General features: G+C 30.5%; 2 protein-coding genes across 2 annotated transcripts in view; one reads left to right on the top strand and one right to left on the bottom strand.

Moving 5' to 3' along the window:
* The window catches only part of LOC123008220 (furin-like protease 2), a 123,264-nt gene extending 116,108 nt beyond the window's left edge, over positions 1-7,156 (bottom strand). The window contains exon 1 of the mRNA XM_044403921.1: positions 6,892-7,156. The gene's annotated coding sequence lies outside the window, so the exon portion shown is untranslated. The remainder of the gene's footprint in view (positions 1-6,891) is intronic.
* Positions 7,157-13,695: 6,539 nt separating this feature from the next.
* Positions 13,696-21,503, top strand: LOC123008061 (acetylcholine receptor subunit beta-like 2). Its single transcript, XM_044403645.1, has 10 exons — positions 13,696-13,837; positions 13,912-14,108; positions 16,808-16,917; positions 16,965-17,145; positions 17,402-17,558; positions 17,606-17,909; positions 20,699-20,851; positions 20,905-20,960; positions 21,007-21,116; positions 21,169-21,503. The coding sequence occupies exons 1-10, from the start codon at positions 13,783-13,785 to the stop codon at positions 21,379-21,381; spliced, it is 1,536 nt and encodes a 511-aa protein (XP_044259580.1). The 5' UTR covers positions 13,696-13,782; the 3' UTR covers positions 21,382-21,503.
* The last annotated feature ends 682 nt before the right edge of the window (positions 21,504-22,185 follow it).

Genomic DNA, 22,185 nt, shown 5'->3' on the forward strand with positions numbered 1-22,185 from the left:
TTCATAATTCTTTCTTTGTTACTTCGTATTTTTTTCTTGCTTTTTTAACTTTCTTTTTTATTTAGTATTTTTATAATTAGCAAGAACAAAGTTTAATAAAAAATTACTTTTTTTCAGATAATGAAAGCAGAAATTAGTCTTTTATTTGATAAAAACACAATATTTAAACTTAACCTTTTTCTCTTTTCCTTTCCTATTCTTTCTTGTAGAAATTAAGAAAAAGTAAATCTTTCCATCGTTTTAAATTTTAAATTTTGACATTCTTTTTCTAATTTTACCATTTAAAGGTCACTAATGGACTTTTTCAACTCGCTGGGACACTCTGTATGTAATTCATAATTCTTTCTTTGTTACTTTGTATTTTTTTCTTGCTTTTTATCTTTCTTTTTTCTTAAACAAGCTTCTTTCATTAGTATTTTTATAATCAGCAAGGATAAATTTTAATAAAAATTACTTTTTTCAGATAATGAAAGCAGAAATAAGTCTTTTATTTGATAAAAACACAATACTTAAACTTAAACTTTTTTCTCCCTTTTCCTTTCCTATTCTTTCTTGTAGAAATTAAGAAAAAATAAATCTTTCCATCGTTTTTGTTCGATTTTCGGTCATACTCTTTTAGTCACAATCACTAATGTAATATACTAACATCTTAAAAGTTGACAAACATGTCATTACATCCCGCGACAGTATTATTATGTACCACCTCGTTTGTAATGTACTATTTTAATGAAATTTTAACATTCTTTTTTTTTTTAATTTTACCATTTAAAGGTCACTAATGGACTTTTTCAACTCGCTGAGACACTCCGTATATAACTCATAATTCTTTCTTTGTTACTTCGTTTTTTTTTCTTGCTTTTTATCTTTCTTTTTTCTTAAACAAGCTTTTTTATTTAGTATTTTAATAATCAGCAAGAATAACGTTAAATAAAAAATTACTTTTTTTCAGATAATGAAAGCAGAAATAAGTCTTTTATTTGATAAAAACACAATACTTAAACTCCCTTTTCCTTTCTTATTCTTTCTTGTAGACATTAAGAGAAAATAAATCTTTCCATCGTTTTCGTTCGATTTTCGGTCATACTCTTTTATTCACAATCACTAATGTAATATACCAAGCTCTCAACACGTCATTACATCCCTCGGCAGTAATACGATTCACCACCTCGTTTGTAATGTACTATTTTAATGAAATTTTAAATTTCGGCATAAAAAAGTGTTTCAAAGACCGCCCCTCGGGCAGTTTCGCGCTTTTTGATTGATAAGTGCCACGATATGTACGAAAGCTTTTACCAAGACTGGTAACCCCCTTGAAAAGCACATTAATTCGGGTCCGAGTGAGGGATGTGTCGGGTCTGTGGGAATTTTCGCAGTCGTTGGTAAATACGATCAAGTTTAAAAAGATCAAACCACTAACACCGTAGTTTTGATCGCCCTCAAGGCTACTTTTGACGAGGTTTCATCATTATGAGCGGTTTCACACAGTTATGTAATTAACGAGAGATGAAGGAAAAAAATGGGCTTATTTGAGCCAAGGTCGATGCAGGAAGTTCTTGCAGTGGCTTCTTCTTCGATCAATTCACCCCCAACTTCAAAGGATGTAATCAGCGAGACACAAAGAAGAAAAAGAGCGTGACAAAACATGAGGAAAAATTTGAGAAATGCGAAATATCACAACCGCAACGCTTTCGAAATTGCAATAAATTATTCAACCTTGATTTTTTCACTCATCCACATTACAAATATTAATTATCTCAAGTCAACAACTAAAATTCAAGTTGGAAAAATATTTGTTTTTCATCAAGGAAAAAAAAAGTCCCAACAGTTATAAAAAATTTACAATTTCGTTCGATTCGACTTTAGTTACTTACAACCAAAGTTAGTGTCCTGTTTGCAAGACTCCTTTGAGACTTTTTACAACTGCACAGTTTCACAACGTTCGATTTTTCAAACTTTCTCTTAATCTACGATAAAATTAACTTTTACCAAAGACGAAAAAGTGCAATCAAAATCAGTGAAAAATTACATAATCGGGATTAAATATTCAAATTTCAGCGTGGAAGATTAATCTTATTTCACTACTTACCACTTTGAATAAAATATCCCCCGTTTTAATTAAACCGCGATAAGCTAAAACTTTATTATGCAAGTAGTAAAAGTAAAACGGTACGATTTACAGTTTTGTAAGTGAATAAAACCTTGGATAAACCAGGGAGAGAAAATAACACAAAATGGTATAGACGATTCTGTTTTAAATGCATTAAAACTCCTAAACATCCGTATCTACTTACTTATAAGTTGTTTAAAAATTTATACGTATTCTCTTCCGAGGAAAAGAACGGAACTGAATTATTCATAAATGTTTTTTTTCGGACATTTGGAAAATCTCGAGGTGTTAAGCAAATTGGACGAAAAAATGACACAATCAATTGCGTTATTTTTGTGAAAAATTTCAATGTGAATAACGCAAACAATTTTTGAGGTCACTTTCAATGCTTCAATGGTTCCTCACAAAGAAACCAAACAAGACATTCACTTAGCAAGTCAAGATCTGGCGACTATTTCAATAACGTTTTTAATTTCCTTGCTTTTACATTAAAATTTATAAAATGATGTAAGCCAGGACGGAAGTTCTGCATTTTTTTCCACTGGCTTAGCACATGTCTAGAGACTTTTACTATTATTACACCAAAATTTGCGTCATAAAACGTCGTTGCATCTTGGCAACGTTGTTGCCAACCAGGTGAAAATAGAACGTGTGTTGCATTTTCACATATTTAACACCGTTTCTGTCGTCCTTAATGCATTTTTAAATTAACTTTGGAAAAATACGATCTTGATCCAGATCAATTTCACTAGTCTATGAATTTGGAAGGAAACTGGTTTTGGGCAATTTGATTGCCAACATTTATGATTATTCAGTGAAAGTTACTTTTCGAAATTAATTTACTATTATGCCAAAATTACGAGTAATTAATTTAGACATTGTTGCATAAACATAAAACTGATTTTTTTTTCATTATTGTCTTCTTCATTTTAGTAATCAACGCGTCAAACTGTCAATTATAGAATTAACATTAATGAACCCTTTCAGGGACAGGATAAATGATGGGTCATAAAAACATAACTCAATTTGTTGATTTATTGTGCATAAAATTTTGTACAAAAAATTTTTCCTCTATAAAACAATGATTTTTTTTTAATATTCCCTCAAAATCCTTGAGTATATTCGAGAAAATTTCGGAAACTCTTCAGGTTTATAGCCCCCTTGGACTCTTCTCCAACGCAATGGAAGATAATTTGGCTAGATAAGAAAAAAATAGTCAAAAAAACAGCCAATCAAAATAGGCATTTTTGTATTGTACTAATTCCCATTGTTTGAAATAAAATTTGTCAAAAGCGTCAATTAAATAGGTTTGTTCTCAACATAGTAGACCTGCTTCATTAGCTGTAAATTTATGAAAATGTACCATAATTAGATACAGGTCTTCAAAAAATCGCGCACTTCCTTGAAAGGGAGTAATTGGGTAGTCCACCAGAGCACTGAAAAAATGTTTAAAAAATTCTGTCAAAAATTTTGACATTTATTTTTTGACATTTGACATTTTTTAAGTCTATTTAACGATACTGACGATCTTGTATAAGTTTTTTTATAATTATTTATTAAAGGTACAAAAATTTTGTCAATAAAAGCCACAAATAACACTAAACAGAAATACAATTTAGGATACAGCTTCTTTGTTTCCTATTTTAAGAGCCTATAGCAAAAAAACTTGAAAAATTATTTTTCCAACAGAAATAAATAGTCACAGTGCAAAATTTAAACTCTCATAACTTCAGAATTTTTAGAGATAGATTTTTTTTAACATTTTTCTTTTTTTTTAACATTTTTCTTGTTGTTTAGGGCACTGGCCGATGACACAGTGTCACGAAAGTGCGCGATTTTTTGAACACCCTGTATAATACATCATAATAATAACGCGTTGGTGACAAATCTGCTATTTTGACATATATGGACATTTTATAACATTTAACTTTTTTTTCATATTCTCTCAATATTCTTGAATATATTCGACAAAATTTCGGAAACTCTTCAGGTTTTTAGCCTTCTTAGTGATCAATTGACCAGATAAGAAAAAAAGTCACAAACAGCCAATCAAAACAGGCATTTTCTAAAAAACAACAAAAAATGCCCTTCAGAGGCAAACTTTCGTCTCTTTGTACAATCATTTCCGAAATCTGGTCCTGAATCCCTCGACTCTGTCCCCAAATTTAGTGTTTTATTCCCAATTTTATTAAAAAACCCAAATTCTCTCTAGTACATTTTTCAAAAATAAAGAAAACAATTAGCAACTAATTCCCATAGTTTAAAATAATATTTGTCAAAGACGTCAAATAAATAGGTTCTCAGAATGATAGATCTGTCACCAAATTGATAAAACCGACCTTTTTCAAATATTATCTGTAAATTATGAAAGTATAATGTAATTAAATACCGAGATTTTTTTGTTACTACAAAGTTAGATTTAATTACATTTCTCGTTGTTACATACTGAGATATTTGTTTTTTATTTAACGTTTTTTCATAATTGCATAAATAGAGCTGTGTATACTAATAAAAAAATCTCTAAATAATACATCATAATAAGATTGTTATTGATGACAAAACATGAAACATACCAAAAATAAAGAAAATAATTGCCAACTAATTCCCATTGTTAGAAATAATAGTTATCAAATACGTGAAATTGTTCTCAGAATAATAGGTGTGTCACCAAATTGATAAAACCCACCTTTTTCAGAGATTACGTATTTATGTATTCATAAGAGTATAATGTAATTAGAGATCATTATGTTATTTGGTAACAAACCTGCTACTTTGAATTGACAAAAAACTTTTCCCTTATTTTTTTAAATTTCTAGTCAAAGGAGGCCGTGCCTGAATTGAAGTTGGCAATTTTGTAAAACAGACACAAGTCACACTATTACTCAATGTACCCAACTTATATCGCAGGCTACTTTGACCAGAAATGTAACTAAATTTGTCAACAAGAAATTACCGTCTAGGATTTAAACTTTTAGGAAAATTACGTTTTACATGTTTTTTGTAACTAGAATTTTCAGAAGTAGTTTTGTATACCTAAGGTATACCCCTTGTTGTTGACGGTTGACGTTTTCTATCAACCTGCTGTCAACTATCAATTAAATTATGACGTAACCTAAATTTTGACACTAGTTACGATATCTTTTGTTTGTCACCAGAAACCAACCTAACCAAATTTATGGCAACCTATTCATAAATATCCCTAAATCCTAGGGAGTAATTTCTTGTTGATACGACAATACTGTTTATTTTGCTTTTTTGCAGGAGTGACACCCTTCCACCATTAATAAAATATTCGAAACGCATTTGGTTCACCCTTCAATTTTATTCAAATTATTTTACCATTAAGTCGACACAAAAATTAAGTTAGCGTGAAATGTATGCCACAAAACAGAGTGACCTGTGGTTCGGAAATTAAGTTGGTAATACACACGCTGCCAACATAATATGAGAATATCAATCTATTTTCGTTTTATTGTCCAAAAAATGTGTTTGTGCATCAATAATGTGACAATTTATCAATAAACAAGAAGAAAAAATATTAGTTTGATGACAATTGATTATAACAATATGACGTTTGGGCATAGTAATCAAAGTTGCCAATTAAATTTAGAAATGTGTTGCCAACCTGACAAAAATATGTGCTACCATTAGTAACAGTGATTTTTTCATACAATTTGGGTACTTTTAGAAGTCTCACGATGTATACATTGTTATTTTTTAGCGATTAATGCCAACATAAGTAAAAATTGTACTAAAAATCAATAATGCTTCTGTAATTTTGTGTATTTTTGATTCATTGTTGCCAATTTAAGACAGAAACTTGGAATAATTAAAAGCAAAGCAAAACAATTTTGATATGGTGTGAGAATTTGGGAAGTTTTTTCTTTTACCAACCGAAATACAAAACTGTATAGTTTTCTTTGTAAGTAACTGTAAATGGTTGTAACAAAAATCTTTTGGCAACTCTAAATTTTTAGTAATTTTTAGACATGGTAATCAATATTGCCAATTAAGTTTACAAATGTATTGCCAACCTGACAAAAATCAATGCTACTATTAGTAACAGAGATTTTTTCATACAATTTAGGTACTTTTAGAAGTTTCATGATGTATACATTGTTATGTTTTAGACATTAATGCCAACATAAGTAAAAATTGCACTAAAAACCAATAATTCTTCTGTAATTAAGTTGCCATTTTAAAACAGAAACTTGGAAAAATTAAATTCAAAGCAAAACAATTTTAATATGGTGTGAATGTTTGGAGACTTTTTTCTTTTGCATGTATGCCACAAAACAGAGTGACCTGTGGTTAGGAAATTAAGTTGGTAATACACACGCTGCCAACTTAATATGAGAATATCAATCTATTTTCGTTTTATTGTCTAAGAAATGTGTTTGTGCATCAATAATGTGATAATTTATCAATAAACAAGAAGAAAAAACAAGTCTGGGTCAATGAATGATAGGCGAATTGAGAAATAATGTAGTTTAAAGCGATATTTTGAGCGTTATTGCGGAACTTTCGAGTCTTAGTTTCGATTTCATTCGTTCGAACGGAAGAAATGAAAGTAAATCATATTATTTTGTTATGAAACTCGCGACATCCAAGCTTAAATTCCCACAAGAATAATAAATAATTAATTGCAGGCACTTGAGGTCGTCGAATTCCCAATTACAAGTGATTGTCCTTGTCCGATTTAGCTTTCGCTTTTCGCCCCAAATGGGGCCACCTCCCCCAACCCCAACCATTCCCCAAACTACCCCAAACTTGTAAAAACTCACCGAAAGTCGAATTCTTGCGAAATTGACCACTTTCTAAAAAACACTTTCCAGCTGATCGCTGGTAACACTCGCACAATTTTCCACACAGGACCGCTTGTAGCATATCGGGCTGCACTACAAGGGGTGATGCATCTTAACACCGCGAACTACAATCGTATACTGTGTGTTCTAAAAAAATCACGAAAACATCATCGTCAACGAAATGACAGACAGCAGTTCGCAAGACAACCAGACTGTCAGCTGCGAACTGCACACTTGATCGTGTTTTGACGTGAACAGACAGTGTGCGCCGACGAGTTGATGATGCGCACCGCCAGATGGCGCTAAAACGACTCACAATCAATATTTCATAAACTACTTTATTTCGCGAAAGATTTTTAGGTTTGTGTGGTTGGCGAAACCTTGGCAAAATTCTAATTAACTTCGCTTGATTAATGGGCTTGGCTTGTTTATAAAGTCACGGTTTTCAATGGTGCTGTCACTTTTGACATCTGTCATCAACACATGGCAACTGGATCACAGGAATTTATGTACACCCTGTATTACGTTGTATTCTTGTAATCAACATTTTGTTGTATCAATTTTAACTAAAAAATCAACAAATTTCAAAGTTGTTGCCAATTTGAGGACCAAAATTTGTGCTACTATAAATAAAAACAATGTTGGTGACTTTTCGTTTAGTTAGGTGCTTTTTTTACTGTTACGATGTATACATCGTGCCAACATAAATAAAAAAATTAATAAAATTCAAGATTTTTATGAAATTAGTGTGTTTTTAATCCAATACCGGATTGATGTAGTCATTGTTGCCAACCTCACGACCAAAATTTGTGCTACCATAAATCAAACCGATGTTACCAACAAATTATATAACAACCAAGAGAAATGGCATATTTTTAGTGACTTTTTCATTTAGTTGAAGTACTTTTGTCACTGTTTCGATGTATACGTTGTTTTAGTCACCAACGCCAATATTAGTAAAAATTTTGATAAAAAAACAATAATTTTTGTGTAACTTAATAATATTTTTTATTAATTTTTTCTAATTTAAAACTCAAATTTGGAATCATTTATTGAAAAATATAGCTATATCAATATTTTAAAAAATTTTGCTAATTTTTTGTCAACCGAAATACCTTAAAAATTGTAAAAACCAATATTGAATTTTGAGCCTGTAAAAATGAAAATTTGATGACAATTGATTATAACAATATGACGTTTGGGCATGATAATCAAAGTTGCCAATTAAATTTAGAAACGTGCTGCCAACCTGACAAAAATCTGTGCTACCATCAGTAACAGTGATTTTTTTTAGTAGTATTAATAGTCTCACGATGTATACATTGTTATGTTTTAGTCATTAGTGCCAACATAAGTAAAAATTGTACTAAAAATCAATAATTCTTCTGTAATTTAGTGTATTTTTGATTCATTGTTGCCATTTTAAGACAGAAACTTGGAATAATTAAATTCAAAGCAAAACAATTACAATATGGTGAGAAAGTTTGGGGACTTTTTTCTTTTGCCAACCAAAATACAAAACTGTATAGTTTTTGTTGTTGCGTAGTAGTTTTAGTAGCTATAAATGGCTGAAATAAAAAAAAATTGAAACTTTGAATTTTTAGTAATTTTTGGGCATGGTTATCAGTGTTGGAAATTAAGTTTACAAATGTATTGCCCACCTGACAAAAATCAGTGCTACTATTAGTAACAGTGATTTTTTCTACAATTTAGGTACTTTTAGAAGTTTCATTGTTATGTTTTAGACATTAATGCCAACATAAGTACAAATTGTACTAAAAATCAATAATTCTTCTGTAATTAAGTGTATTTTTGATTCATTGTTGCCAATTTAAACCAGAAACTTCGAATAACTAAATTCAAAACAAAAGAATTTCAATATTGTGAGAAAGTTTGGGGACTTTTTTCTTTTGCCAACCGAAATACAAATCGGTATAGATTTTGTTGTTGCGTAGTAGTTTTAGTAACTGTAAATGGCTGTAATAAAAATCTTTTAAAACCCTGAATTTTTAGTAATTTTTGGGCATGGTAGTCAATGTTGCCAATTAAGTTTACAAATGTATTTCCAAACTGACAAAAATCGGTGCTACTATTAGTGACAGTGATTTTTTCATACAATTTAGGTACTTTTAGAAACTTCATGCCGTATACATTGTTATGTTTTAAACATTAATGCAAACAAACATAAGTAAAAATTGTACTAAAAATCAATCATTCTTCTGTAATTTAGTGCATTTTTGATTCATTTTAAGACAGAAACTTGGAATAATTAAATGCAAAACAATTTCAATATGGTGTGAAAATTTGGGGACTTTTTTCTTTTGCCAACTGAAATACAAAACTGTACAGTTTTTTGTTGTTACGTAGTAGTTTTAATATTATAAAAAAAATTTTTTGGCAACTCTGAATTTCTAGTAAAATATGACGTTTGGCATTATATTCAAAGTTACTAAATCAAATTTACAAATGTGTTGCCAACCTGACGAATATTTTTGCTATTCATAAGTAACAGTGATTTTTACATACAATCTAGGAACTTTTTGAACTTTTAACAATGTATACAAATTGTTGTTTTGGTCATTAATGCCAATCAATCAATGATTTAGTGTATTTTTGATTAATTGTTGCAAATTTAAGACAGAAACTTGACGTTTGACATTTGACATTTTTTTGACAGTTTGATCTTTGTTTCAAAAACTTAATTTCTACCAACTTAGTAAAAAAATCTGTTTCTTCTTTATTTTAAACCAAATATTAAGTCTAGTTTTAGTACAAAATAAGTGATCTAAAACCGTTATGGTATTTGATGTTGTAATACTGTGTAATTAATAACCTACTTATTTGTAAATACCTACATTTGCTCTAACTGTATATCAACACACGAGTGATATATAGTCACAGAAAAGTTACAAGGAGAAATAGCACAACAAGTTTTAATAATATTATTAACATTATAAAAAAACAAAAAGAAAAAAATAACTAACCAATCAACAAATTTAGCCACAAATGTCACAATAAATTTGACATGTCAACTTGACATTCGAGCAAAACATTGTTTTAAAGTTGGCGATTCAGTTTCCCACCACCCAACCTAACAAAAAAAAAACTATATCTAAGTGTTTTTTGCCGAAAATTTGGAAATTGAGTTGCCAACTTAATTTCCAACTCACGGCCTCAATAAAACCAGTGTTAAAGCAGTCTCAAAGTTTACTTCGGAAGCAGTGCCATTTAGATATAAGCTTAGTCTAGTTAAACCGATTATTCTTAAAATTACCCTAGGAAAAAAAATTCGGTGACTTCTTATTGAAACAAATAGAAAAACATCGACATCCGACCTTTACTTCTTCACCACTTTCACTCTTGGATTCATCATCACTGAGATTGACCGTCTCCTCCACATGCCTTACATCATTACTTTTCCTTTTAACATGATACATATTATTGAGACTAGAAATCGTCTCGACTTCCAACATCTTATTTTCGATTTTCTGATCATGTATTTGAGGGAAAGTCTCAATCGCTTTCGATTCACCTAAACTCACTTTCTTCCTAACTCTTTTACTGATGTCGGATTTTGATGGCGAAAAAATCTCGTTGGCTTCGTGAGTGAAAATGCTTGCCCACTTGTCGATGTGCACGATGGACGGAAAAGCGTGAAAATCTTTGGCTATTCGGGGAATTTCCAAGCTTGTTGTTAACCAAGTCGGGGAAATCCCCTCATCGTCGACGAGAATTGTCACTTTGGATTTGGGTTTGACTTGAGGAGACTCACAAGTTGGGACATTCAACGAGCAAAAATTCGTTTTCACGGGGGAAAAATCGGAAAATTCGTAGGGATTTTCCCGGACTGGTGAGGAGTTTTCACTAGGACTGGAATCCCGACTGTTTCGCTGTTTTTTCTTCGGTGGTGTGTAATTCGCGTCCAATTGTGCGACTTTTCTCGGCTTCTTATTGCGTCTAACTGCACCATTGTTGATGAAAAGCGTTTTAGTTTCTTTACCACTTTCCACGATTTCCTTGAGATTCAATTGCTTTCTGATTTCGTTCAGTTCTTTCATGTAGTCGGTATTACAGTCGTACAATTCCTCGTTGAAGGTGAATTTCGGTGTCGGAGGCACTTGAATGTCAAGATTTGACTCCTCTTCGTCATCAGAAATCGTCACAAGATTCAACTGCTTTCTGATCTGATTTAACTCTGTTAAGTAGCTGCCGTCGAATTCGTATAACTTTTTCTTTTCACTTTCTTCGGTGAAAGGCATATAATGGCCGTTTTTGTGGCACTAATTTACTCATATGTCAATGTCATTTGTCACAATGTCAAAAATATCCGAAATTGTGCACAAACAAACAGGCGAAGCCTTCATTAAACTTGTTCAAATTGTTTGTCTTGAGATTATGCTAATAAATTTGTGGGAAAACGTTATTAGTCTAAGCTTCTTCATTAATTTCCTGCGGTATGTCTGCCTCTATAACAACCAAATTTCAAAAACACTAATCTTGAACAATTCCAACAAAAGTAAACAACATTTCAAACAATTAAAACGCTCCTAATTTGCCATAAAACCGGATTTTATCGACTGCAGACGGGAAATAACAAGCCAAAAAGCTCAAAATTATTTCAGGACCGGACTCAACTTTTTACCAAACGACAATAACATACACATTTTTTTACCTTACTAAAACTCTTTGCAAATTTTTGAAGTAAAAATCACTTTGATTTCAATTTTTCTAGAAACTTCATTATTTTAAATAGAAAAATAATATTTTGCACATTCGTAAAGACGGCGTCGTTTAAGTAATTTTTATTTGCTTTTGTTATACAGGGTGTTTATTACAAGTTATCAAACTAAGCAATTTTTTAATTTACATGTAAAATTCGGTATTTTTATTTTATTGTATCTTACTAATAGTAATTTTAATATAGATAACATAACTGCCACTTTCTGTTTCTAAATTTTGTTTGCGATGTTGCCAAATTATTGACACTTTTTTCCAAATTTTTGAAAAAAAATTGCTTTGATTTAAATTCTTCTAGAACTTTATTATTTAAAACCGGATTTTATCGACTGCAGACGGAAAATAACAAGCCAAAAAGCTGAAACGACAATTAAGTACACACATATTTTTTGCCTTACTAAATTTTTGTAAAAACAATCACTTTGATTTAAATTCTTTTAGAAACTTTATTATTTAAAATAGAAAAATAACATTTCGCACATTTGTAAAAACGGCCTTGCTCTGTCTTTTAAAGAAATTTGTTTTTGTTTTTGTTATACAGGGTGTTTACTACAAGTTATCAAATTGAGAAATTTTGTAATTCATGTATAACATTCATTTTTTATTTTATTGTATTCTACTAATAGTGATTTTAATATACGTAACATAACTGCCACTTTTTGTTTACAAATTTTTATTGCGATGTTGCTAAATTATTGACACATTTTTCTAAATTTTTGAAAAAAAGTGCTTTGATTTAAATTCTTCTAGAAACTTTATTATTTAAAGTAGAGAAATAAAATTTTGTACATTGACAAAAAAAGGCTTTGCTTTATCGTTTAACATAATTTTTATTTCTTTTTGTCATACAGGGTGTTTATTTGAAGTAATCAAACTGTGCAATTTTTTAATCATATGTACCTAACATTCTGTATTTTTATTACGTTTTATCCTAATGTTAATTTTAATACCCACAACGTTATTTTTTTTATTATTCAGGGTGTTCATGAAAAGTAATCAAATCGTGTAATTTTCACGAAACTTTTTTCTCTTTTGTGCAAAATAACTATTATTATATAAATTGCAGAAAGCCATCAAATAAAATATATAGACTTCCGTTAAAAAAAATAAAGTTATAATTGTCAAAAAATAGTACAATTTGTTTGCTTTTAGTCAACACCCTGTATAAAATGAAAACTTAAAAATTACTTAATTTTTTATCATTTTATTAATTTAGCAAAAAAAGTAAATAACTTTACAATGTTAAGTACAGTCCTGGAATAATTATTTACTAATTAATATGTACTTAAATACAAATAAAATTCTTATTTAAAATTAATTAATTTTGAAGAATTAGGAAATATTTTTCATACCATTAAGAAAACCGGATAACAGTTATTTTTGCATCCCAGTTGGCCAAAAAACTTAATTGAAATGTTTCAGATCTTGAAATAATAATAAAATGTTTATATTTTACACACAATTGTATACTGAAATCAGTGAAGTCCAATTTTAAATTTCAACAAACAATAAAAGTGTTACATTTAATTTTGCAAAAAAATTAAACAACTTGACAACGCCGAACCCAAAAATACTAAAAAAAAGAAGAGTTTTTTAGCATTTAACACAGCAAAATTAGGATTAAAAAAGGATACTCTATTTCTGAATGATTCACTTGTATAAAATAAAATAGCGTACAAAAAAATTGATAAAATGTGAAATGTTGATACAAAAATATTCAAATTTTGCTTAAAATTTGATTCTAAAAAATATGTAGAAGTAAAAAAGTTGAGTACGGTTCTCCTCTTATTCATTAATAAGTTCAGCAGTCAATAAACTTATTTAGTATTACTTTTATTTCCTGAAAAGAGATGAAAACAGGTATTTGTGCATCCCAGTTGGCGATAGACTCTGAAAACGATTTCCAATTGCTGAAAAACCCTGAAATGTCTCATGCCCGCTCAAAATTCGCTTCTGAAAGCCGATTTTAATTTTGCAATTTTTTCTGAATCGCAAAAGTCTCTTCTCGATGATTTATTTATAAGTCCATGCGCTGTAGATGTGCTCAATTGATTTTCAGTCCACAGGTTGGTACAGGCAGCTTCTCGCCTGCGATGTGGGCGGTAAAACAACAATTTCCCAATTAGTCCAGTTATGTATATGGTAAAATTCATTGTTTGCTCCACTTTCATACTGTTTAAACTCACTGGTAAGTGACAATCCTTTTATTGGCGTATTGCGGCCACGTGATCGGTGTATTTAAACGCGATTGGCGAATTTTAGAAGCCTCCAAGCACATCGAGGCTAATCCACACGCTAAGCGATTATATGACGACCTCCTCAGTAACTACAACAGACTTATACGACCCGTGGAAAACCATACACAAACTTTGACAGTATGGTTGGGCTTAAAACTGTCACAATTGATCGAAATGAACCTGAAAAATCAAGTTATGACGACCAATCTTTGGGTGGTGCAGGTACACAATGCGAATGACACGCCACTGTTGCTTGTTGCTTAGCAACAAGAGTTAGTTGCATGTTATTTGCGTATCGTTGCTAAGATACGTGTCAAAAAACCAGTGGCGGAGGTGTTTTTTATTGAATAAGTGAGCCGTTTTTTTTTGTTTTTTTTTTTGTATAGTTGATATTGTAATGCCGATGGTAATTATGAGGTGAATTTTGACGTTTGACTCCAAACTTTCTGTTTACATTTTTTTGTATTTATTTTGGGAATTTTTGTAAAAATTAGCTTCAAAATTAGCCAAAAAATCACCTAATTACGACAAACCTGGTGTTTTTTGACTTTTTTTAATAAATTCAATTCAATTATTCCAATTATTTGTTGATAAATTCAACTCATTTTCGTACCACATCCTATCTTATTCTGAAAAATTTAGTCAAAACAAGCCTAAAAATCACTGATTTAAATCGAAAATTATGTTGTTTCTGTTTTTTTTTGGGCGATTCAGCTCGTTTTTGACTTAGAAACTCTTTTGTTTTGTCAAAAATCGTTAAAAAGTCAACTAATTCGGTCAAAATTAACGTTTTTTTGCCAATTTCCACAATTTAGCTTATTTTTAAGCTATAAATTTAGTTGTTTCACTAATGTTTGTCAAAAAATCTAAAAAATTGCTACTATTTGGACCGTTTTGGGTGATTTTGATAGTTTTTAATCCAGAAATAAACTGACTTAAAAAATAAAAATTCATAAATTAGGCTGTTTTACCGATTTAAGTCAGAATTTTTTTCTGCCAGATTTTAGACTACGTTAAAGTTGGCGATATTTTAACTTTTTTTTTATAGATTTTGTTAGTGTTTAAGCAAGAAATTTTTCATCTTAAAACAAGCCAAAAAATTGCTGAATTATATCAAAAAATTACGTTATTTTAGCTTTTTTGCAATTGATCGAAATGAACATGAAAAATCAAGTTTGACGACCAATCTTTGGGTGGTGCAGATACACAATGCGAATGACACGCCACTGTTACTTGTTGCTTAGCAACAAGACTTAGTTGCGTGTTATTTGCGTATCGTTGCTAAGATACGTGTCAAAAAACCAGTGGCGGAGGTGTTTTTTTAAGAAATGGTTCAACTATAAGTTGAAATAGGAATCGGAGGAATATGGCGGTGTTGAGATGCTTCTTGTTCTTCCCCGACATTGTTTTATTCAATAAGTGAGCCGTTTTGTATTTTTTTTTGTATAGTTGGTATTGCAGTGGCGATGACTTTTGACGTTTGACTCCAAACTTTCTGTTTACATTTTTTTGTATTTATTTTGCAAATTTTTGTGAAAATTAGCTTCAAAATTAGCCAAAAATCACCTAATTACGACAAACTTGGTATTTTTTGACTTCTTTTGATAAATTCAGCCCAATTATTCCAATTATTTGTCGTCACAAAATAATAATTAATAAAAATTAAAGTGCTATAAAATATATGTAAACAATTTTGTGTTGTTTTTGAGTTTCGCGATTTCTTTTCAACTTAAATAAAACTTTTTTAAATAAAATTTTGGGCGATTTTCGGTTCACTTCCAAATAACTCCGAAACTATTGTCAATAACCTCTTTGTATTTGTTATTGTTGGAAAGCAAATTAAATTTCCTATATCTAAAAAAAATATTTTTCTAAGATATTGAAAACATTGTTAGTAAAAATAAAAATTGTCAAAATTTACACTTGACTATTAAAAATTTTGTACTCTTTTCGACTCCAGTTGATTCCTCAGGGCATTTTACATAAAAAAAGTGAGAAATGAAGCGTTTTTTCTAATTATTTGTCGTCAGAAAATAATAATTAATAAAAATTAAAGTGCTATAAAAAATGTGTAAAAAATTTTGTGTTGTTTTCTAGTTTTGCGATTTTTTTCAACTTAAATAAAACTTTTGATCGATAAAAATTGATTAAAATCTAGATAGTTGTAACTGTTAGGTCCACAGCTTTTGTAAAAAAAAATACGTATAGTGGGTTGTCATTTCAAAAAATTAAGAATTTTGCAGAAGTCAAAAACAAAATGCAAAAAACGTTTGACTGCAAACTTTCTGTTTACCTTTTTTGTATTTATTTTACGAATTTTTGTAAAAATTAGCTTCGAAATTAGCCCTTATTACGACAAACCTGGTGTTTTTTGACTTCTTTTGATAAATTCATCTCATTTTCGTACCACATCCTATTTTATTCTAGAAAATTTAGTCAAAACAAACCTAAAAATCACTGATTTAAATCGAAAATTATGTTGTTTTTGTTTTTTTTAAGCGATTCAGCTCGTTTTTAAATTAAAAACTCTTTTGTTTTGTCAAAAATGGTTAAAAAGTCAACTAATTTGGTCAAAATTAACGTTTTTTTGGCAATTTCCAGCAATTTAACTTATTTTTAAGCTATAAATTCAGTTATTTCAGTAATTTTTGTCAAAAAATCTAAAAAATTGCTACTATTTAGACCGTTTCGGGTGATTTAAGTAGTTTTTAATCTAGAAATAAACTACGTCAAAGTAGGCGTTATTTTAACTTTTTTATAGATAGATATAGATAGACCAATCTTTGGGTGGTGCAGGTACACAATGCGAATGACACGCCACTGTTGCTTGTTGCTTAGCAACAAGAGTTAGTTGCATGTTATTTGCGTATCGTTGCCAAGATATGTGTCAAAAAACCAGTGGCGGAGGTGTTTTTTTTAAGAAATGGTACGACTACAAGTTGAAATGGGAACCAGAGGAATATGGCGGTGTTGAGATGCTTTATGTTCCTTCCGAGCATATTTGGCTCCCCGACATTGTTTTATTCAATAAGTGAGCATTTTTTTTGTTTTTTTTTTTTTGTATAGTTGGTATTGCAGTGCCGATGGTAATTATGAGGTGACCTTGATGACTAAGGCCACTTTGTCTTACACCGGGGAAGTAATTTGGAAGCCACCTTCGATCTATAAATCTTCTTGTGAGATAAACGTGCAATATTTTCCCTTCGACGAGCAAAGTTGTCTAATGAAATTCGGGTCTTGGACTTACAATGGCCTTCAAGTAAGTAGTGGTATTGGAAACGGGGCTTTTAATAAAAACGTCACACAAGAAGGCGGATTTATTCGAAACTAGTTTGAAAAATTGATTAAAAACATCGTGATGTTGACCAGAAATGATTCGCTGTTTTATGTCCCAATAAAGTCGCCATAAAACCGTAATTTTCTTTTATATTAACATCAATAAAGTGTGATGACATCGCGTATAATAAAATAATAGTAAAACGAGTTATTTGAGCCGAAAAATCAACCCTGTTTAGGTCGACTTGAAGCACATGGACCAAGTCTCCGGGAACAACATCGTCAAAGTAGGCATTGACTTGTCCGAATTTTACCTTTCGGTCGAATGGGACATCCTCGCGGTCCCCGCCACGCGAAACGAGGAGTATTATCCGTGTTGCACAGAGCCGTATTCAGGCAAGAAATCGATTGGAATGAAACTCGAGATTAATTTTAATTTCCAGATATCACTTTCAAGATAACAATGCGTCGCAAGACATTATTCTACACCGTCAATTTGATCATTCCTTGTGTGGGTATCACATTTCTCACAGTTCTTGTGTTCTATCTTCCCTCGGATTCGGGCGAAAAAGTCACACTTTGTGTCTCGATTCTTTTATCGCTAACTGTGTTTTTCCTGTTGTTGGCTGAGATTATACCACCCACTTCGTTGGCGGTCCCGTTGCTGGGGAAATACCTGCTTTTTACCATGATTCTGGTCACTTCGTCCATATGGGTCACCGTGTGCGTGCTCAACGTGCATTTCAGGTAAAATGGGCGGCACTTGCATAAATTGCACGCAAAAACAGTAGCAGAGGAAAATTGAGTGAAAGTGGTAAAAACAGCACATTTCAATAACGTTTTATGCACTTTTTTTGAATCTTTAGGGTTATTATAAGTATTTGAATTGGGTAAAAATTGTTGAGTTTAGCTTTTGTCGCTGCGCCACCACGCCCCCGGATAGTGTCTCTGTTCTAATCCGATATAATTATTCAAACATAAAGTTTATTTCTTGTGTGTTTACAATATTTCAAGCACTTTTCTGAGTTTTTTAGACCCCTAGAAGAGCATTTAAATCACTTTTTAAGTTTTTAATTTTTTTGATTTTTGTCAAAGTTTTGGCCGATTTTCGGTCCACTTACAAATGACTCTGGAACTATTCAATAACCTCTTTGTATTTGTTATTGTTGGAAAACAAATTAAATTTCCTATATTAAAAAAAAAAATATTGTTCTAAGATACTGAAAACATTGTTAGTAAAAACAAAAATTGTCAAAATTTACACTTGACTATTCAAAATTTTGTACTCTTTTCGACTCCAGTTGATTTCTCAGGGCATTTTACATAAGAAATTTAGAAATGAGGCGTTTTTTCTGATTATTTGTAGTCAGAAAATAATAATTATTAAAAATTAAAGTGCTATAAAAAATGTGCAAAAAATTTTGTGTTGTTTTTCAGTGTCGTGATTTTTTTTCAACTTAAATAAAACTTATGATCGATAAAAATTGAATAAAATCTAGATAGTTGTAACTGTTAGATCACAGCCTTTCTAAAGAAAATACATATAGTGGGTTGTCATTTCAAAAAATTAAGGATTTTGCAGAAGTCAAAAACAAAATGCAAAAAACTTTTGACTCCAAACTTTCTGTTTACATTTTTTTTGTATTTATTTTGCAAATTTTTGTGAAAATTAGCATCAAAATGAGCCCTAATTACGACAAACCTGGTGTTTTTTTCTTTTGATAAATTCAGCTCATTTTTTTATCACATCCTATCTTATTCTGGGAAATTTAGTCAAAACAAGCCTTAAGATCACTGATTTAAATTGAAACTCATGTCGTCTTTGTTTTTTTTTTTAAGCAATTCAGCTCGTTTTTGACTTAGAAACTCTTTTGTTTTGTCAAAAATGGTTAAAAAGTCAACTAATTCGGTCAAAATTAACGTTTTTTTGCCAATTTCCACCAATTTAGCTTATTTTTAAGCTATAAATTAACTTATTTCACCAATTTTTGTCAAAAAATTTTAACAATTGCTACTATTTGGACCGTTTCTGGTGATTTAGATAGTTTTTAATCCAGAAATAAACTGTCTTAAAAAATAAAAAAAATTATAATTTAGGATTTATGTGCCAGATTTTAGACTACGTCAAAGTTGGCGTTATTTTAACTTTTTTTATAGATTTTGCTAGTGATTGAGCAAAAAAAATTTATCTTGAAAAATTTAAGTAAAACATGCCAAAAAATTGCTGAATTATATCAAAAATTTAGATCGTTTTTGAGACAGAAACTCAAATATTTTCTAAAATTTTGTCCAAACTGACAAAATTAACAATAATTCAGCCTGCTTCGAACGATTGAGCAAATTGTATAATCTAGAAATGTTAAAATTTTCAAAAATTACGTTGTTTGGCTGTTTCAGTTGGTTTACATAGTTTTTTTAAAGTGACCAAAAATTATTTTTTTCTATGAATTTCGCTCATTTTTGAGTACTGAAACTATTTCGTTTTGAATCTTTAGTCAAAACAAGACAAAAATCACTGCGTTATTTTAATTTATTTTCTAGCAAATTAGCTCGTTTATAAGATAGCATAACTCATCTTTTCAAAATTTCGTCAAAACTCGGTGAAAGTTAACTTATTTTTCTCAAAATCAGCGTTATTTTAGTTTTTTTTTGAAAGACTTAGTTAACTTTTAAGCTAGAAATTGACTTATTTTCGTCAAAAAAATTTAAAAAATCAAATTACGTTATTTTTGATTATCTTGGGAAATTTATGTATTTGTATAGTACAAAATGTTAACTATTTTCGATAAAGTTTTGTAAGCTAGAAATTTACTTGTTATTTTACTAATTTTTGTCAAAAAATCTAAAAAAAATACTACCTACTATTTTGACAGTTTTGAGAAATTTAGATAGTTTTTAAACCACAAATGAACTTTCCAATATTTCACTAAAACCAAGTGGAAAATTTACAAATTGACCTGTATTTACCGATTTAAGTAAGGATTTTTAGTGCCCAAGATTTTATACGTCAAAGGTGGCGTTATTATGAATTTTTTTTATAGATTTTGCTAGTTTTTGAGCACGAAATTTTTTATTTTAAAGTCAACTTGTTTCTCTCAGATTCAGCGTTATTTTAGTTTTTTTTTGAACAACTTAGTTAACTTTTTAGCTAGAAATTGACTTATTTTCGTCAAAAAAAATTAAAAAATTAAATTACGTTATTTTTGGTTATTATATGTATAGTAAAAAATATTAACCACTTTCGTTATATTTGTTTTAACAACATTTTATGTACTTTTTTGCATTTCAAGGACCTCTAGAATTGTAAAAAACGTCCTTTTGACCGTTTTGTAAGAAAAATTGTGGTAATATCATAAAAATTAAAAAAAAAATTACGACAAGCTGCGCCATCACACTCCCGGCCAGTGTCTCTGCTAATCCACACTAAAAACAAGTTAAAAAAATCCTACGTTTTGTAGGTACACTTTTATAAAAAAAATATTTTAATTTAAACTTTTTATTGTTAAATTGGGGATTTGTGGTGGAATCGGTTGTAGATCGCCCTCGACCCACAAAATGTCGCCAATTGTGCGAAAAATCTTCCTCCAGTTTATGCCAAAACTGCTGATTATGCGTCGAACAACTTACACTCTACCTGAATATGACGACAGTTTGCCTCCCAGAGGATACAGCAGCGAGATCGAAATGCAGTGAGATAGCAGCTTCGGTAGCTTTTTTCTTCGATAAATATGGAAATTTTCAGATTGAATATGAGAGATCCGTTTAACACCGACTTCAAAATGAAGGCACATTCGTCGAGTGAGTAAAAACAACCGGAAATTTACCTTTTAATTCTCCGTTTCAGTGTCCTCCTCGAATATAACTCCTCGTTTCCTGTCGGCGAACGTCCTCTCGGCTCTGCAGGGTGTTAGGTTTATTGCACAACACATCAGAGATGCCGATAAAGATAATGAAGTAAATTGTGTTTTATATCCCTGTTTTACCATCAATTCTAATCATTTTTCAGATCGTTGAAGATTGGAAGTTTGTTTCGATGGTCCTTGATCGATTCTTTTTATGGGTTTTCACGCTAGCGTGTATTGGAGGAACTTTCGGGATTATATTACAAGCCCCTTCCTTGTACGACACCCGGGTGCCGGTTCATCAACAACTTAGCGAAATTCCTCTCACCAAAATCTTCCAAATTCCGCCCACACGCACACACCTTCCCATACAATAAATCTTCTCTCTACTATACAGAGTGCGCCAGAAGTCGCGCCCCAGAGGAAAATGCCATATAAAGTAAGATACCAGGAACATGGAAAAAATGTTAAAAAAAAATATCTATAAAAATTTAGAAGTTATGAGGGTTTAAAGTTTGCACTTTGACTCTATTTATTTCTATTGGAAAAATAATTTTCTAAGTTTTTTTTGCTATAGGCTATTAAAAGAGGAAACAAGGAAGCTGTAGCCTAAATTGTAACTCTGTTCAATATTATTTGTGGCTTTTATTGGCAAAATTTTTGTTCCTTTACTAAATAATTGTAAAAAAACATATACAAGATAAAAAAGAAAGAAAAAAAGTCAAATGTCAAAATTTTCATGTTCCTGGTATCATACTTTACTTGAAAATGTTCTCTGGGGCGCGAGTTCTGGCGCACCTGTATCTAAATGGGACCACTGCACTATTCTAAAGCACAACTACTATACTTTTTGAATGTTTTATGGATCAATTTTCCGAAAATCGCACAATTTTACATCCAAACAACGCGCACTTTGTGTAATATCTGTTCCGTGTTGCCGGATTTAAACTGCTGTTGCTAGGTAACGATCAAATCTTGACGTTACTTGGCAATTATGTTACAATATGTGCCCAAAATATAATAAAAATCGTTAAAAAAATTGATTTTCTTATTTTTTCAATCTTCTAATGACTCAACTCTGTTATGAGAATTTTACGAATAAATGAAAAAAAAAACTAAAAAAATAAGCTAATTTATACTGAAAGAATAACAAAAAATTAAAAGATTTTAAGAGAAAAAGG

Source organism: Tribolium madens, unplaced genomic scaffold (assembly GCF_015345945.1).
Source record: "Tribolium madens isolate multiple individuals breed KSU strain unplaced genomic scaffold, Tmad_KSU_1.1 Scaffold_3;HRSCAF=73;Tcas5.2_LG2, whole genome shotgun sequence".
Taxonomy (NCBI): domain Eukaryota; kingdom Metazoa; phylum Arthropoda; class Insecta; order Coleoptera; family Tenebrionidae; genus Tribolium; species Tribolium madens.